At 41.8% G+C, this 16836-nt stretch overlaps 1 protein-coding gene across 6 annotated transcripts in view; it reads left to right on the forward strand.

Moving 5' to 3' along the window:
* The window catches only part of LOC132402152 (uncharacterized), an 80861-nt gene that overhangs the window by 15921 nt on the left and 48104 nt on the right, over nucleotides 1-16836 (forward strand). For 4 of the 6 annotated variants that reach the window (XR_009514816.1, XM_059984816.1, XM_059984813.1 and 1 more), the window contains exons 3-5: nucleotides 2852-3002; nucleotides 9655-9782; nucleotides 10852-10919. Coding sequence is in view for 4 of the 6 variants with exons in the window: in XM_059984816.1 (XP_059840799.1) it covers nucleotides 2852-3002; nucleotides 9655-9782; nucleotides 10852-10919 (347 nt within the window). In the remaining 2 variants the exon portion in view is untranslated. Of the gene's footprint in view, nucleotides 1-2851; nucleotides 3003-9650; nucleotides 9783-10851; nucleotides 10920-15184; nucleotides 15738-16836 lie in introns of those variants that run through there. The other 2 variants (XM_059984815.1, XR_009514817.1) reach the window with 2 other exon arrangements.

The following is a 16836-nucleotide window of genomic DNA, read 5'->3' on the forward strand; positions in this document are numbered from 1 at the left end:
GGTGTTGTGGATAGTATGGAGAGCTGTCAGAGGTTACATTGAGACATTGGTAGGATGCAAAACTGGGCTGAGAAGTGGCAGATGGAGTTCATCCCAAAATAGTGTGAAGTGGTTCATTTTGGTTGACTCTGTGGTTAAGAGGGCATAGGGTGCATTGGCCTTCATCAATCATGGGATTGAGTTTAAAAGCCGAGAGGTAATGCTGCAGTTCTGTAGGACCCTGGTCAGACACCACTTGGAGTACTGTGCCCAGTTCTGGTCACCTCACTATAGGAAGGATGTGGAAACCATAGAAAGGGTGCAGTGGAAATCTACAGGGTTATTGCCTGGCTTGGGGAGCATGCCTTATGAGAACAGGTTGTGAACTTGGCCTTTTCTCCTTGAAGCAACAGAGGATGAAAGGTGACCTGATGGAGGTGTATAAGACGATGAGACGCATTGATCGTGTGGATAGTCAGAGACTTTTTCCCAAGGCTGAAATGGCTAGCACAAGAGGGCATAGTTTTAAGGTGCTTGGAAGCAGGTACAGAAGAGATGTCGGGGGTAAGCTTTTCGTGTAGAGAGTGGTGAGTGTGTGGAATGGGCTGCCGGCACCAGTGGTGGAGGCGGAAACGATAGGGTCTTTTAAGACACTCCTGAATCGGTACATGGAGCTTAGAAAAATAGAGGGCTACGGGTAACCCTAGGTAATTTCTCAGGTAGGGGCATGTTCGGCACAGCTTTGTGGGCTGAAGCGCCTGTATTGTGCTGTAGGTTTTCTATGCTTCTGTCTTTCTAAGACACAGGGTTCCAAAATGTGGGTCTAACTTTAAGTTTACTTTATGTGAGGCGCAGAAGTTTCTCGTGGTAGCGGGATGACATATGCAATTCATATATGTATACATATAACCCATAATGAATTATTTAAACAAACTATATTTACAAGGTTACTCTAATATTACTTAAATATTAAATACAGAACAGAAGCTATAACTCTGGAGCAGATGTTCCCAGCCTGGAGTCCACAGACCCTGCAGTTAATGGTAGGGGTCCTTGGCAAAAATCAGGTGGGGACACCTGCTGTAGAGTGAGGCAACAGTGAGAAAAAACTAAGGGACTGAACACACATAACTGAACTTAATAAGTTAGTATTTAAAAGATCTATCCTGGCAACATCATTGGTACCTCGTTATCACTTGGAGTGACATCCGATCTTCCAAACGGCCACTCAATTTATTTATTATATTGACTATAAAACAGAAGGATCCATTGTAACCTCGGGAGACTAATGGCCCTGAATCAGTTGCTAGCTTGCCTTGAAATATTCCCCATAGGTCAGACATCAGTGTGGTTGGTGAATAGGGTGAAAGTAGGAGGGGTCGGGGAGAACTTGCCCCCTTCTCTGGGGCTGCACTAAACAATGCAACAGATCATGTGCCCGCACAAAACTGGAGTGACTGAGTAGCTTGGGGAGGAATTCTGATGCACTTTGAAATCTTTGCCTGTTTGATTTGAGTGAAATTTTGAATTCATTTCCATTAAGTGGAATTTGATCTTCAAAGGGTTAACTCTAAATATGCCCCTCTACAAGGAAATGGGATTGGATCAGTGAGTGGGGCCCAGGCAGAGTAATCAGTTCTGACCTCCCCTCCCTCCCTATTATGTTTCTTGCCCTGAAAGTTGGGGTTTGAAGTAAATTGAGAGGCCTTTCATGCTTAAATGTTTTCCATTGGGCACATCAAGATGCTTATCTGAACAAATAATGCAAAGAGTCCAGCCTCAAGTATGATGGCAGATTTGATTAGCAGGAGTTCCTATCTCTGCTGCCACAAGAATTGACACCAAATTAACAGCCACAGAAAATTACTTTCCATTTGGACTTACAATTGTCTCAGCATGGGTCTGGAAGGTGGTGGCAATGGGAGATGTGACGCAGTAATGTTGCTGAATTTAACAGGCTCGAGACTCCCTGTGACAGCCCTTGGTCACATGATCAAATAACTGGATATCAGACCGGATCTCTCTCCAGACTGTATGTAATGAAGGAGATTGTTGACCACAAAGAATATCTCATGTTGACCTGTGCAACCTACCACCCCATTACTGAACCTTACAGCCCCATTTATCATTCAGCAATAATGCGCTTGAAACCCAAGGTGAGCACTGAGGATTCACTTTGATTGCTTGACTTTTTTTTCTAAACGCGGTCTAGCCACACGTTTAAGAATTTGTTGAAACAGCTGGTTTCACGTTCTGGCAGAGCAAATTTTGATGCCTTGTTTTAAAGGAAAACATTTGGTTCTATACTTAAATATCGCATTTTTTGAAAGTGCAGTTTTTAAATAATGGTAATTTGGATCATAACTGAAAGAGCTCTTTGGTATCCACCCAAAGGACAAGCTATGATTTATTAATGTGAGCTCAGTGAATATTTATACCTCGGATTTAGCATGCTGCTCTGAAGGGGCATTTTATGTTACACAGCTGTGATGCATATGAGTGGGTGTTTTCAATATCCCCCTCCCAATATAACAAATTTCTTTCTTTCCTCTTTTAGATCTCTTCCATTATGTACTTCCTCAAGTAAAAGAACAGAATAAATGAACTGTCCCCAGGCCTCTTGAACCGGCTGCTGTTGGCATCATTTCAGCCATCTCTCCCTCTTCTGTAGCTTCAGTTACCTTGTACCCACTTGGCGTCTCTCCCAAACGCATGGCTTTGATTGGAAAATGTCTGGGGAATCCTGTGGTGTGGAGCATTTTTGCTTTAATGTGCCACACAATGTATATCTCTGTTGAATTTGTAATTTCCTAAGGTTCTGAGTGGACCTATGTACATGACTAACTCTTCTTGTAATGGCTTTACCCCACAGTTTTCCTGCTAACCCAGCACCGGGAGGAGTGAACTTGGGGACTGGCTCGGCCAGAGTTAGCAATGATCTGCCTAAGACAGCACAAGCAAAAATAAATCATTTGGTTAGCTCTCCTTTCAAACAGAGCAGTGTACCTCGCCTCCATCACATGGTGAGTCATTGCAGTTTCTTTTTGGAAAGAATGAATCATGTAGAGTTTATTATGTCTTGGCTAGCTCAACAGTAAGGCTCGTTATTATGTTTACTCTCAAATGCTCATTGAGGGTTCTTTATACATGTTGCCAGTAACTTATTTTCATGCGTTACAATAGCTCTCTGGTTGTGGGAATGCAGGAGAGTGCTCGTCAGCACAACTGCAGCTTCTAAGTGTGCTAACCTTGCTTTTATTATTGTGAGAAGCAGAAATAAGTGGAATATCATTTGTTTGTTGCTCGTATCCCAGCTCTGGGATGCAGTGCCTCACCAACAGAATGAAGGTACACTGCTGGCTCTGGGTTGGTAAAGTTTGATACACTGACAGGGTAGAGTTAGTCATTATGTTTGCAAAATGTGAGTTCATTTCAGTACTCACAATGGAACTGAAATTCTTCCAGTTAAACAACTCAAGAACCCTTCAGTGGACTCTTTTAGCTTCTGCCCCGCCCCCCCCCCAGCTGCACTTACCATTGTTGCACTTATTCATGAGTAGTTCTCTTAATTGTCTCCTCACCTCTTTGTTCCACTTCATCTCCCACTGACTCTCTCCCCCAACACTGAGTGGATGCTGCTAACACTTAGATTGGTGATTCCTGCCTGAGAGTAACCCTGACATGTGATTCAAAGTGTTGAGTCCATTTTGCTCCTGGGATGAAGTGTTTGAGAATCCCCTAAAGTTTATTAGCATACTCGAAAAACTTAAAGTTGAGAAATACCACTGCAAACCATCAGGGGCTAGCCAAATATTCTTACCTTCATGCTCCTAACAACACACACTCAGCCCACTGGGTTCATGCCAGCTTCAGGGAAAATAATCCCATTCGTTTTATTCCCTTCTTATATCTCTGCAACCCTGCAACTGTCCATTTATTTATTTAGCGGTACAGTGCAGAGTTGGCCTTTACGACCTTTCGGGCCACACTGCCCCAGCAACTCCACAACCCCGATTAACTCTAACCTAATCAATTTACAATGACCAATTAACCTTCCCGTTATGTCTTAGGACAGTGCGAGGAATCGGAGCACCTGAGGAAAACCCACGCACTCCACAGGGAGCACGTACAGAGATTCATTACTGAACGGCACCGGAATTGACCTCTGAACTCTGAACTCTGCAGTGACCTGAGCTTCATAGCGTTTTGCTAACCGTTACATTACCATACGTCCACTGCCTCTCATACCTGTACGTCAGCTCCCTTTTGATTCTTCGTGCCATTAATCTACACTAAGGGGTCACTTAAAGCAGTCAATTAACGTATCAACATATCTCTGGGATGTGGGAGGAAGCTGGAGCACCACACAGACAGCACTGGAAATCAGGAACAGACCTGGGATCAGGGGCTGTGGGGCAGCATGGCTAACTGCTCCACACTGACATTATTTTGCTTTGAGTCTTAATATTTTAAAGTTAATTTGTTCAACCATTAGACACACACCCAGAAAGACATTAAATTTTTCATAGAACATATGCAGCCCCCCTCACAGGTCTCATATGAAACTTGGCTTGTTAGCCAGCCCTGCTAACAGCCATAGACAGGACTCAGAGGTGAGAAGGCCACACTTCATAAACAGTAGGTGTCAAGACCTGTGCTATGATTTGAGGTTCAACCAAACAAGAATGTTCTGATGTTCCGATTAAAGAAGCATCGATTTGAATGAATGCTGCGTAAATACTGCCCATACAGAATTGTCAGTTGGCAAGAAATAACAAATCATACACCACATAAAATTATAAAGGAAGTATATTTACAAACTTCAGCTTTATCGAACAATTAGTAGGAAAAAGAAAAGGGAAGAAAATAAAAGGGCACATTACAGTAAGTCTGACTAAATGTGCATATTGTTGGAGATCATCTTGACTATCTTGTCTTTTTACTCATGCGCTGGATCCATGGTCTGTGGGAAAGCACACACCACATTCCAAGCTTCACTCAACATCCAGCTCGAACAAATGGTCTCTGTCTTTCAGGAGTATTGGTCTTTCCTCCTTGGAGCCATTCATCTGCACAAAGAACCTTGTGCAACAGGGACGCTCCTTCCCACGGCATTCTCAGCCATCTTCCCTCCTGTCCTCTACACAGCTCCTGCCAAAAAGACCATGAACCCCACCAGTGTCCGATAGGAATCTTTCTCTAGAACCTTCTCCCAATTCCACCGTCCTGGTTGGCTGTCAGAACATTCCTAAGTTGAACATCCTAGCCCCTTATCTTCAGCCAAAAACCCAAACATGCTACCAGCAGGACACACTGCTTCTGCAGAAAGCTACTAATTGAAATACCCTACAGTATTAGCAGTAAAAGTCTTAACCAGGGCATTACACAAATAAATGCTGACAAACAATGTAGAAGATAAGATCATAGTAATGGGGTTTCTTATGTACAATGGGAGAATGAATTTACCTCATAAAACTTTGGTTGTGCCTTGCAGCAGTTTTAGAATAGATGCAGTGAGGAAGCTTGCACTGAGGATTTGGGGACTTGGTAGGAGATATGTCCACATGTAGACTGGTATTCATGCTTGAGAAAACAAGGATGTTCTTAAGTATTGCTTGTGCTTCATCCTCACATCTAGTCAGTCTTTTAAACTGAGTTTCAAAACTTAGTGTTCCATCCAAACTACAACTGTGTCTGGGTATAAATGTGGAGAACACTTGTCTCTGTAAGACTTCCTGCCTGCTTTATGGAGTTCCACCAATAACATGAAACTTGTTAATTGCAATAAGGCAAAGTTTTAAATTCATCATCAGGTGAAAACACGATCAATGGGTGGAATTTGAGGTTCATTTTAAGGCCAAAGGTCTTGCTGTTGAGCTAGTAGAAAGCTGCCACAAAGATACACCTGCCCATTAAATGAGAATCATTATTTTAAGATGTGAGTTGAAATGGATGCCCAGTGTCTAGTGCAATCAGAAGCAATAAAAATGAAGCTTGGCATTATTGTTCTAATTTTGGTTCAATGACCTTTAAAGTATTTCCTTCCTCATTCACCGCCTTCACACAGTCTTCTTATTTAGGACATTTAGGACCTGAGTTTTGGAATTCACTTGGAAAGTCAACATGGCTTTGTGAAAGGCAGGTTGTGCCTTACGAGCCTAATTGAATTTTTTGAGGATGTGACTAAACACACTTACGATGGTAGAGCTATAGATGTGGTGTATATGGATTTCAGCAGGGCATTTGACAAGGTATCCCATACAAAGTTTATTGAGAAAGTAAAGAGGCATGGGATCCAAGGGGACATTGCTTTGTGGATCCAGAACTGGCTTGCCCACAGAAGGCAAAGAGTGGTTGTAGACAGGTCATATACTGCATGGAGGTCCAGTGGAGTGCCTCAGGGCTCTGTTCTGGGACCTCTACTCTTCATGAATTTTACAAGTGACCTAGATGAGGAAGTGGAGGGATGGGTTAATAAATTTGCTGACGACACAAAGGTTGGGGTGTTGTGGATAGCGTGGAAGGCTGTTAGAGGTTACAGCGGGACATTGTTAGGAAGCAAAAGATGGGCTGAGAAGTGGCAGATGGAGTTCAACCCAGATAAGTGTGAAGTGGTTCATTTTAGGTCAAATCTGATGACAGAATATAGTATTAATGTTAAGACTCTTGGCAGTATAGAGTATCAGAGGGATCTTGGGGTCCAAGTCCATAGGATACTCAAAGATGCTGCGCAGGTTGACTTTGTGGTTAAGAAAGTATATGGTATGTTGGCCTTCATCAATCGTGGGATTGAGTTTAGGAGCTGAGAGGTAATGTTGCAGCTATATAGGACCCTGGTCAGACCCCACTTGGAGTACTGTGCTCATTTCTGGTTGCCTCACTAAAGGAAGGATGTGGAAGCCATAAAAAGGGTGCAGAGGAGATTTACAAGGATGTTGCCTGGATTGGGAAGCATGCCTTATGAGAATAAGTTGAGTGAACGCAGCCTTTTTTCTTTGGAGCGACAGAGGATGAGAGGTGACCTGATAGAGGTGTATAAGATGATAAGAGGCAATGATCGTGTGGATAGTCAGAAGCTTTTTCTTAGGGCTGAAACGGCTAGCCTGAGAGGGCACAGTTTTAAGGTGCTTGGAAGTAGGTATAGAGGAGATATCGGGGTAAGTTTTTTATGCAGAGTGTGGTGTGTGTGTGGAATGGGCTGTCGGCAATGTTGTGGAGGCAGATACAATAGAGTCTTTTAAGAGACTCCTGGACAGGTACATGGAGCTCAAAAAAATAGAGGGCTATAGGTAACCCTAGGTAATTTCTCAGGTAAGGACACGTTTGGCACAGCTTTGTGGGCTAAAGGGCCTGTATTGTGCTGTAGGTTTTCTATGTTTATAAACTCTTCTCTTGTTTTGAGGCAGTCTTTAAATTGTCCAGACTTTCAAGGCTTGTGGTAATATCTGCTCATGTGGATCAGTGTCTGGAGGTACTCCTGTGAAATATCTTGTGGCTTTTCACACTGTTGAATGTATAATGTAATTGCAAGCACGATTGCTGTCTCTACATTGGATGGATCACAGAAAGTGTTTAACATAGGTATCTATAGTCCATCCTTTTCATTGAACCTTGAATGAACATCAAGGCATTCTTTTTCAGGGTGACAGACTGGTAGCTAACCTGGAGTAACAAAATTGAATGGTTTGGGGGTGCAAGAAAATTTGCATTCCATAGATAGCTGTATAAAGTGAGAATACATTCAACTGCAGACTGTCCAGGACCATCTATATTCACTTTATCAATCAGCTTGATTTCAGAATTGATGCTGAGATAAACATAGTCTTTAAGCCTGCTTTCCCATGTAAAACATTATTCAACTTGCTAAACTTATCTGAATGTTGGAAAATTTCAAGAACAAAACTATTTCTAATGCACTATTCAGTTCAGATAATAAGGCACAAAATATTAATCTCCAAAAACCTGAAACAAAATACAGAGGGAAATACAAACCTTGGCTGCAAATTGCAACTTTAAAACTATATGCACATTGTGGTGGTAATGTTTGTAGTACAGGTTATGTTTTTTTTTGTTGTGTTGTAATGAATATTAGCGATAAAATATATGAAATTCCACTTTTATTGTGTAACATTTTAAATTTTAAATGTAAGTTGTACATGCCAATATATAGTCCATTTTGATAATATGCAAAACATCTCTTACAGTTAATTATTATTACTCTTCATATAACTTACTGCTCTCGAAAGGTGCTTGTTTTATAACTCTGAACCTGTTGAAGACCGATAATAAAATGTCATTAGATACAGCTGCTAATTTTAGTAAAGAATTCTTGCACACAGAGCGCTAGGAAGTAAAAAGCCCAACTTTTAATGAACTTTTACAAGATTTCACAAACTGTGAAAGAGAACTTGGAATGTACACACACGAACTGCTTCTTCCTCTCTGCCATCCAATTTCTAAATGGAGATTGAGCTCATAAACACTACCTCACTACTTTTTTGTACCACTTCACTTAACTTCACTTTTTAACATGCTTACATTTACTTACTGTAACTCAACTTTTTTCTATATTTATCATGTATTGCATTGTACCGCTGCCACAAAGTTACCAAATTTCACAACATATGCCGGTGATATTAAACCTGAATTTGATTCTGGTTCTGATCTATTGAAAAGTTATTGTTTGTGTGCCAGATAAATATATTGAGGTAGTAAGAAAAAAAAAACAGAATGCAGAATACAGTTCCAGTTCCAGAAGAAGACTGGTGTGGGTAGACAGGTAAAGTGCAAGGGCCACAGTGAGGTTGATCGGAAGATCGGAACTGAAATAATTGCTAAATAATAATGATGGTTCAGTATTCTATTAGACCTCACCCAGCAGCATAAATCAGTGTTCAGGGGACCTTGCTGAGAAACTGATTTGTAATTAGCTTGTTCCTTTCAATTCATGTGAATTCCTTTAATTTCATTGCTGAAGGTGCTCTGTGAAAAAGTTGAGCAACTTTCTGTATTAAACAACATGTAGATGGAAATCCCTGGTGTTGCTGTCACTTTTAATGATAACCAATGCCAAGAGGTTCACTATTGTAATAACTACAGAACTTGGGTAATTGACTATAAACACAAAGAACTCACTACCACTGCATCGGTCAGCCAAAAGGACCTCATAACTCAGCAAAGCTGCAGTTGTCTAAAAGATCTTTCGCTGAAGAGGAGCATTCTGCAGGGGAGATGTGTACCTCCTGGGGTGGACATCTCCCCATCCATTCAGTTCCAAAAAGTGACCACTGCTTCAAGTGGCTGAGGCAGTCAGACAATCTGGTTAGAAAGCTGGTGCATAAAAGCAATTCTGCAGATGTTGGAAATCTTGAGCAACACACACAAAATGATGGAGGATTCGGCAAGTGAGGTAGCACCTATGGAGAGAAATAAACAGTCGATGTTTCAGGCTGAGACCATTGAAACATTCCTGTTAAAGGATCTTGTCTGAAAACTTTGTCTGTTAATTTCTCTCCATAGAAGTTTCCTGACCTTTCTGTGTTCCGGAAAGCTGGTACAATAGCTGTAAGCATAGCATTGCACAATGATTAAACTTATCCTTGTTTGTTTGGTTGAACTCAGTTGATTGGAGTATAATATCTTATGTGCCAACCACTATTTTTGCTTTGGAGGCAGCACTTTTCCCCAGGCGAGGAGCTGAAGTATGAAATCCTCAGCGAAATAGAAAAAATGAAGAATCTGCTGAGCAGCCAGAGACCTGTTTGTGAGCGCCGCCTTGTGGCTGGTCAACTGCTCAAAGCCAGGTACAGAATGTCAGGTGAAAGAACACGTCCACCATGTGAACACTTGTGGGATATTACTGTGTTTTAAAAAAAATGTATTGTTGAGTTTCCTATACCACACTAGTGGCAGTACATCCATAGGTACCTGGTTGCTCGGTGCTTTGGAATGACCTGAAATTGTGAAGATTGCTGTAGTTTTGGGATGCAAAATATTCTGCATATCTTTTGACATATGCACTATGTGTTTATTTTTTTGAAGTACTTGCTGATAGTTCAGTGGATCAGGAGCAAAGACAGGCCCTTACTCAAGGAGTCATCCCAGTAGGATCTTATCCGGCAGTGGGCAAGTTAGTATCTCATCATAATTCTAAATCTAAATTTGGGACTATCTATTTGCTGATTTCATGCACACTTGATGTCAGTGTTTCAAATGATGAAGACCCTGGTCATGGACCCCATGATAAGATAAATGGTGCTCTTATAGGAACATGGATAGAAGGTTAACCTTCTAATTTCCAGGGGGATGATTGGCTGCAAGTCTGGAGAAGGAAGTCTGGTCACGTTTTGGTAGGGAATAGGATGAGGTGCTCTCCAAAGTTTTGTTGGAAAATCAGAAGTTCTAGGAGATCAGGGATGAGCTGGAGGAACGATACAGTTCACCGCTTTGAAGAGGGCAGAAGAATTAAGTGCTGAGAGTAAGGCCTCAGAGTTGTCAATATAATAAGAACTTAATCTTTTCTTTCCTCTTACATGGTATTTTGATGTGGGCTTTCTAAAGAGACCATCTTCAATATAATTGCAGTCCAAATAAGTGAAAATTGACAGGGTTCAGAATGTACAAATGGACTAATGCCTGGTCCAAGTGTGGGCAAATGATGCCTTGTGTTTGCTTGTAGTCAAGGTTGCAGCTGGTGTTGTTCCTATCAAAACGATACATTGACATCCTGTACGTGTGTTAGGGATCTGAGTGGTACTGAAAAGATGGATGAAGCAATGAGAAAATTCAGTTTGGAAATGTACACCTTCTTCAGAGATCGCCTTTTCTGTTGCAGTACTGCCTAACGGTCTTCTAAATTTTCTTGCTGATCAGAATGAAGCCACTTTGTCCAACGGTTGTTGAAGGACCGAGTATTAGTCAATGCCTCGGTATCTTACCAGGTTAGTTCCAAGTGATTATACCAGGGAAGGGAAACTAACATGTTGATGCTCTGTTAATTCGATAATAGTATGATGAGTCTGAGAAATGATTTTTCATGTTGGTATGTGTAATGTCTTTTATTATCACTGTGGATTTAGCTGCAATGTTTTTCTGGTCCCTGGATTGCCTTGTGAAGTGAGGGTTTGGAGCCATAATTTCCTAAAGAGGTCTTCTCCCTATCACAGAAACATAGAAAACCTACAGCACAATACAGGCCCTTTGACCCACAAAGTTGTGCCGAACATGTCCTTACCTTAGAAATTACTAGACTTACCTATAGCCCTCTATTTTATTAAGCTCCATGTACCTATCCAAAAGTCTCTTAAAAGACCCTATTGTACCTGCCTCCACCACCGTTGCCGGCAGCCCATTCCATGCACTCACCACTCTCTGAGTAAAAAACTTACCCCTGACATCCCCTCTGTACCTGCTCCCCAGCACCTTAAACCTGTGTCCCCTTGTGGCAACCATTTCAGCCCTGAGGAAAAGCCCGATCAATACCTCTCATCATCTTATACACTATCAGGTCTCCTCTCATCCTCCATCGCTCCAAGGAGAAAAGGGCGAGTTCACTCCACCTATTCTCATAAGGCATGCTCCCCAATCCAGGCAACATCCTAGTAAATCTCCTCTGCACCCTTTCTATGGCTTCCACATCCTTGCTGTAGTGAGATGACCAGAATTGAGCACGGTACTCCAAGTGGGGTCTGACCAGGCTGCAACATTACCTCACGGCTACTAAGTTCAATTCCACGATTGATGAAGGCCAATACACCGTATGCCTTCTTAACCACAGAGTCAACCTGCGCAGCTGCTTTGAGCCTCCTATGGTCTTGGACCCCCAGATCCCTCTGATCCTCCACACTGCCAAGAGTCTTACTATTAACACTATATTCTGCCATCATATTTGACCTACCAAAATGAGCCACTTCACACTTATCTGGGTTGAACTCCATCTGCCACTTCTCAGACCAGTTTTGCATCAAGTCCATGATCTTACACTAATTCCATTTTATTTTCCCCATATTCCTTTCAAATGTCATCAAGTTCTACCCCCACCCTGTAACCAATGTGCTAGACACAATTTACATGGCCTGCTAACCTACCAACCTATACATCTTCATGAATTCCTTTTCCCATTTGTTCCCTGAACCTGCTATTTGTTAGTTGACTTCCTATTGAATGATGGGGTCCTTGAGAAGCTAGTGGAGGGGGGGGGGAGAATTTGAGAGAGGGGCAGAGGAGGAGAAATTGCCTTCTCAATAGGACAGCAGCAAATGCTGATCTCTGGCAAGACCTGGACAATATTCAGCCTTGGCTGATAGTTGTTAGGTAATACGTGCACCATACAAGTTATGGACAATGACTCTCCAGTCAGGGAAAATCTGACCATCTGCTGAGTAAAATATTACTGGACCAGCCACATAAATATTAGGATGACAACAACATTTAAGAGGGCATATGGGGTCTCTTGGGTTGACTACATAAAGTTTTTTCCAGTACATACAGGAAAGTGATGGAGTCTTTTCACTTGGCTGGATGAGTGCATCTCCAACAACACTCTTGAAACCAAACTATTCAGGGCATGCAGCCTGTATGTTCACTCCTGCATTGTAGGTTCAGCAAGAATCAACTATAAATTGCACTGTAATGAATCAATAAGGCTTCTTCAATGCTACCTAAATGCTTGCCCTCTACAACCAAGGAGAGGACAAGAACAACAGACTCCTGGGAATACCATCAAATATCATGCCACACAGAAACAGGCCCGTGACCCAAACCTATGAAGTCCACGCCAACACATCTACACAACCCTGTTTACTCTCACTTCTGTGCCCTGGTGATTTAAGTGCTAAAGTGTCGTGAGATTACCTGCATCCACCACCTCAGGCAGTGTGTTCAAATTGCAACCATACTCTGCGTGAAAATAAATGTTCTCAGATCCTTTGTAATCAACTTAATGTTCATTTTAAGCCTTAGCCCCTTGGCTTTAAATATGTCCATTATCAGGCAAAGTGTTTCTCTATTCAACCTATCTATGCCCCTGATTATTCTGTACATTGATATCACATCCCCCTTTGACCTCATTCGCTCTAAGGGAAACAAAGCTGATACCTGCTCAAAACTGATATGTTCCATCTCAAGTACTTTGTCCAGTACAATCCTGTCCTTCCTATGGGGCTGCAAACAGAACTACACAAATTCTTCCAGCTGTGGCCTAGATGAAGTTTTATGAAGTTGTACCATGACCTCAATGTTCTAATGACGAGCATAGACAGGGAGAAGAATCTAAGTTTAATTAATGAATTAATAAATTAATGAAAGCAAGTATTCTTTCTTCGCTTTCTTAACCACCTGTGTTGCCTCTTTCAGGAATATCATCGAAGTCCCTCAATACTACCTAGGGTCCTATCATTTGTGGTGTGCGTCATGCCCTTACTGAACTGCCCAACATGCATCACAGTGCCCTTATTGAATTACCTTCCACCTGCCATTGCTCTGCCTAATTTAACAACTAACAAGATTGTTCTGACATCAAAGACTACCTCTCGCACTATGAATAACATTACCAGTTTTTCTGCTTATTAATCATACCTTCAGCATTCACATCCAAATTGTTCACATGTATGGCAAATAGTGAGGGTCCCAGAACTGATCAATGTCATCATTGGAATTCACTACTCAACAGTGCTGAAGGATTACAATGGTTCAAGATGCCTTCAAGGGGAATGAATACGGTCTTGCCAGCAATGCCTACATCGAGTACGGGAAAGTTTTCTAAGTTCGTTGTGAGGGGACAGGTCGGTGGGAGTGAGCAGTCTAGAGGGTAGTGTAGCTACCAAGGGTACAGGTATATACCATCCACCTTTGTTAAGAATCCTCAGACCTCTTCACACATCCTCACTTGAGATTTTCCTTCTATATTTCAATATCTCATCTCTTTCAGCATCTTCCCCATTCATGACAGAGATAATATTATGATTTACCTAATGATGCATTGGTTTATTCCTGGTGCCCATGGTTTAACAAACAATTTCCTTTTTGAAGTGTTTACCCAATTCAATTTTAAATGTGACAATTGAATCTATCACTGGCACTCTTTCACAAGCATGTGCATTCCAGGGTCATAGTTCACTGAGTCTTCTGGTCACTGCATGTTCTGCCGGTGGGAAAAATTGCTCCTTAATTATTTTGCAAGAAACCTTCATGGTTTTGGAATATTGGCTCCAGTCTGACACATGCTCAATTATTTAAAATTGATGCCAAAGCTTTTAAAATTTGAAGTAAATAATTCAACAGTAAGAATTATTCAACTGTTAAGGAACGAGGAGACTGAATGGTACAGCTGGAAGAGCTGTATCATCAGAGTTTTAGCAATCCAGTTTAGACCATGAGACCACAGGAGTCAGAATTAGACCATTCGGCCCATCAAGCCTGCCTTGCCAATTGATCACGGCTGACTTGTTTTCCCTCTCAACCCCATACTCCTGTCTTAAACCATTAGCCTTTGATACCCTTACTAAATAAGTACCTATCAAACTCTATTTTAAATACACTTGGTCTCCACAGCCATCGGTAGCAATAAATTCCGCATAAATTCTGGCTAAAAAAAATTGACTTTGTCTCCGCTCTAAAGAGACGTCCTTCTGTTCAAAGGCTGGGTCCTCTGGTCCTCAAATCCCCCACTATAGGAAACATCCTCTCCGCATCCACTGTATCAAGGCCTTTCAATATTCGATAGGTTTCAAAGAGATCCTCCCTCATTCTTCTAAACTCCAATGAGTTTAGGCCCAGAGCTATCAAATGCTCCTCATACGTTAACCCTTTCATTCCTGGAATCATTCTCATGAACTTCCTCTGGAGACTCTCCAATGCCAACACATCCTTTCTTAGATATGGGGCCTAAAACTGCTCACAATACTCTAAGTGTGGTCTAACCAATGTAATACCTCAGCATTACATCCTTGCTTTTGTATTCTAGCTAACATTGCATTTGTCTTCCTGACCACCAAGTTAACCTGCAAGTTAACCTTTAGGGAATACTGCACGAGGATGCCCAAGTCCCTTTACACCTCTGATTTCTGAACATTTTCGCCATTTAGAAAATAGTCTACGCCTTTATTCCTTCTACTAAAGTGCACGACCATAAACCTCCTGTGGTGAACTACATATACCTGTCTGGACACGCCCCCCCTGCTGACTGCTCTTGTGGCTCCTCCCACAGACCCCTGTATAAAGGCGATTGGAGGCACTGCTCCTCCCTCAGTCTCCAGGATGTTGTGTGGTGGTCGCTTGCTGCTGACGGTGCTTTCTTCCAGCCAATAAAAGCCTACCTTGACTCACGTCTCCGAGAGTTATTGATGGTGCATCACCTCCCAACACTGTATTCCATCTGTCACTTCTTTCCCCATTCCCTTAATCTGTCTGAATCCTTCTGCAGACTCTGCTTCTTCAACACAACCTGTCTGCATATCTAACTTTCTATTGTCTGCAAACTTGGCCACAGAGCTATCAATTCCATCATCCAAATCATTGACATATAATGTGAAAAGAACTGGTCTTAACACCAACCCAGCCCCTGTGGAGGAACATTAGTCACCAGCAGCCAACCAGAAAAGGCCCCCCTTATACCCACTCCTCATCTCCTGCCAGTCAGCCAACCTTTTATCCATGCTAGTATCTTTCCTGTAATACCATGGGTCTTATCTTGTTTAGTAGCCTCATGTGTGACACCTTGTCAAAAGACTTCTGAAAATCCAAGTAACAGCATCCACTGATTCTCCTTTGTCTATCCTGCCTGTTATTTTCTCAAAGAATTCCAACAGATTTGTGAGGGAAGATTTTCTCTTCAGGGAAAATGCTAACTTCAGCCTATTTTATTATGTGCCTCCATGTACCTTGAAACCTCATCCTTAATAATGGACTCAACACCTTCCTAACCATTGAAGTCAGGTTAACTGGCCTATAACTTCCTGTCATTTGCCTCCCTTATATATGTGGTTAGGAAAGTTTTTATTAAGAGTTTTGAATATAAACCTATTAAGGGTTCAATCCTAATCTTGGGTGCTGTCTGTGAGGAGTTTGCACATTCTTCGTGACTACATGGGATTCTTCCTGATGCTCTGGATTCCTCCTATATCCCAAAGACATGCAGATTGGTAGGTTGATTGGCTGCTTTAAGTTGCCCCTAGTGTATAGGTGAGTGGTAGAATCTAGGGTGAGATGATAAGAAAGTGCAGAAGGTAGGTGACAGGATGACAGGGAGTGGAATTGCTCTGTGAGCCGGTATAGACGTCATGGGCTGAAATAGCCTCTTTCTATGTCATTATGGAAATAGGCTTAACTAAAAAGAGTGAACTGAATTAAAGTAATTAAAACAATAATATAGAATTAACCAATAGATAAATATAGGTGAATTTAATATGAATAGATGCAGTGATGAATTTTGAGAGGTCTCATAAGGGTAGGACAATGATAGGGAAAAATCAGTTTATTATCAATTACATACATTATGAAATTTGTTATTTTGCAGCAGGAGTACAGCGCAAGACTTAAAAATGACTAAGTTACAAAAATAGTTAAATAGTGCAAAAGAGTAGTCATGTTTCAGGGACCATTCAGAAATATGATGGTGGAGAGGAAGAAGCTGTTCTTAAAGTATTGAATTTGGGTCTTCAGGCTTCTGTACCTCCTCCCTGATGGTTGTACTGTGAAGAGAGCATGTCCCATATGGTGAGGGTCTTTAATTTGATACTTCCTTCCATTAGCTATTACATGTATGTTTCCCCTCCCTGTCTATCTGCTCATTACAGCGTAGTCATGATACAGTTCTAATTGCCTTCCACTTACTGGAAACTGCCATTGAAAAGTCTGGGG

The sequence above is a fragment of the Hypanus sabinus genome, chromosome 11 (assembly GCF_030144855.1).
Source record: "Hypanus sabinus isolate sHypSab1 chromosome 11, sHypSab1.hap1, whole genome shotgun sequence".
Lineage (NCBI taxonomy): Eukaryota > Metazoa > Chordata > Chondrichthyes > Myliobatiformes > Dasyatidae > Hypanus > Hypanus sabinus.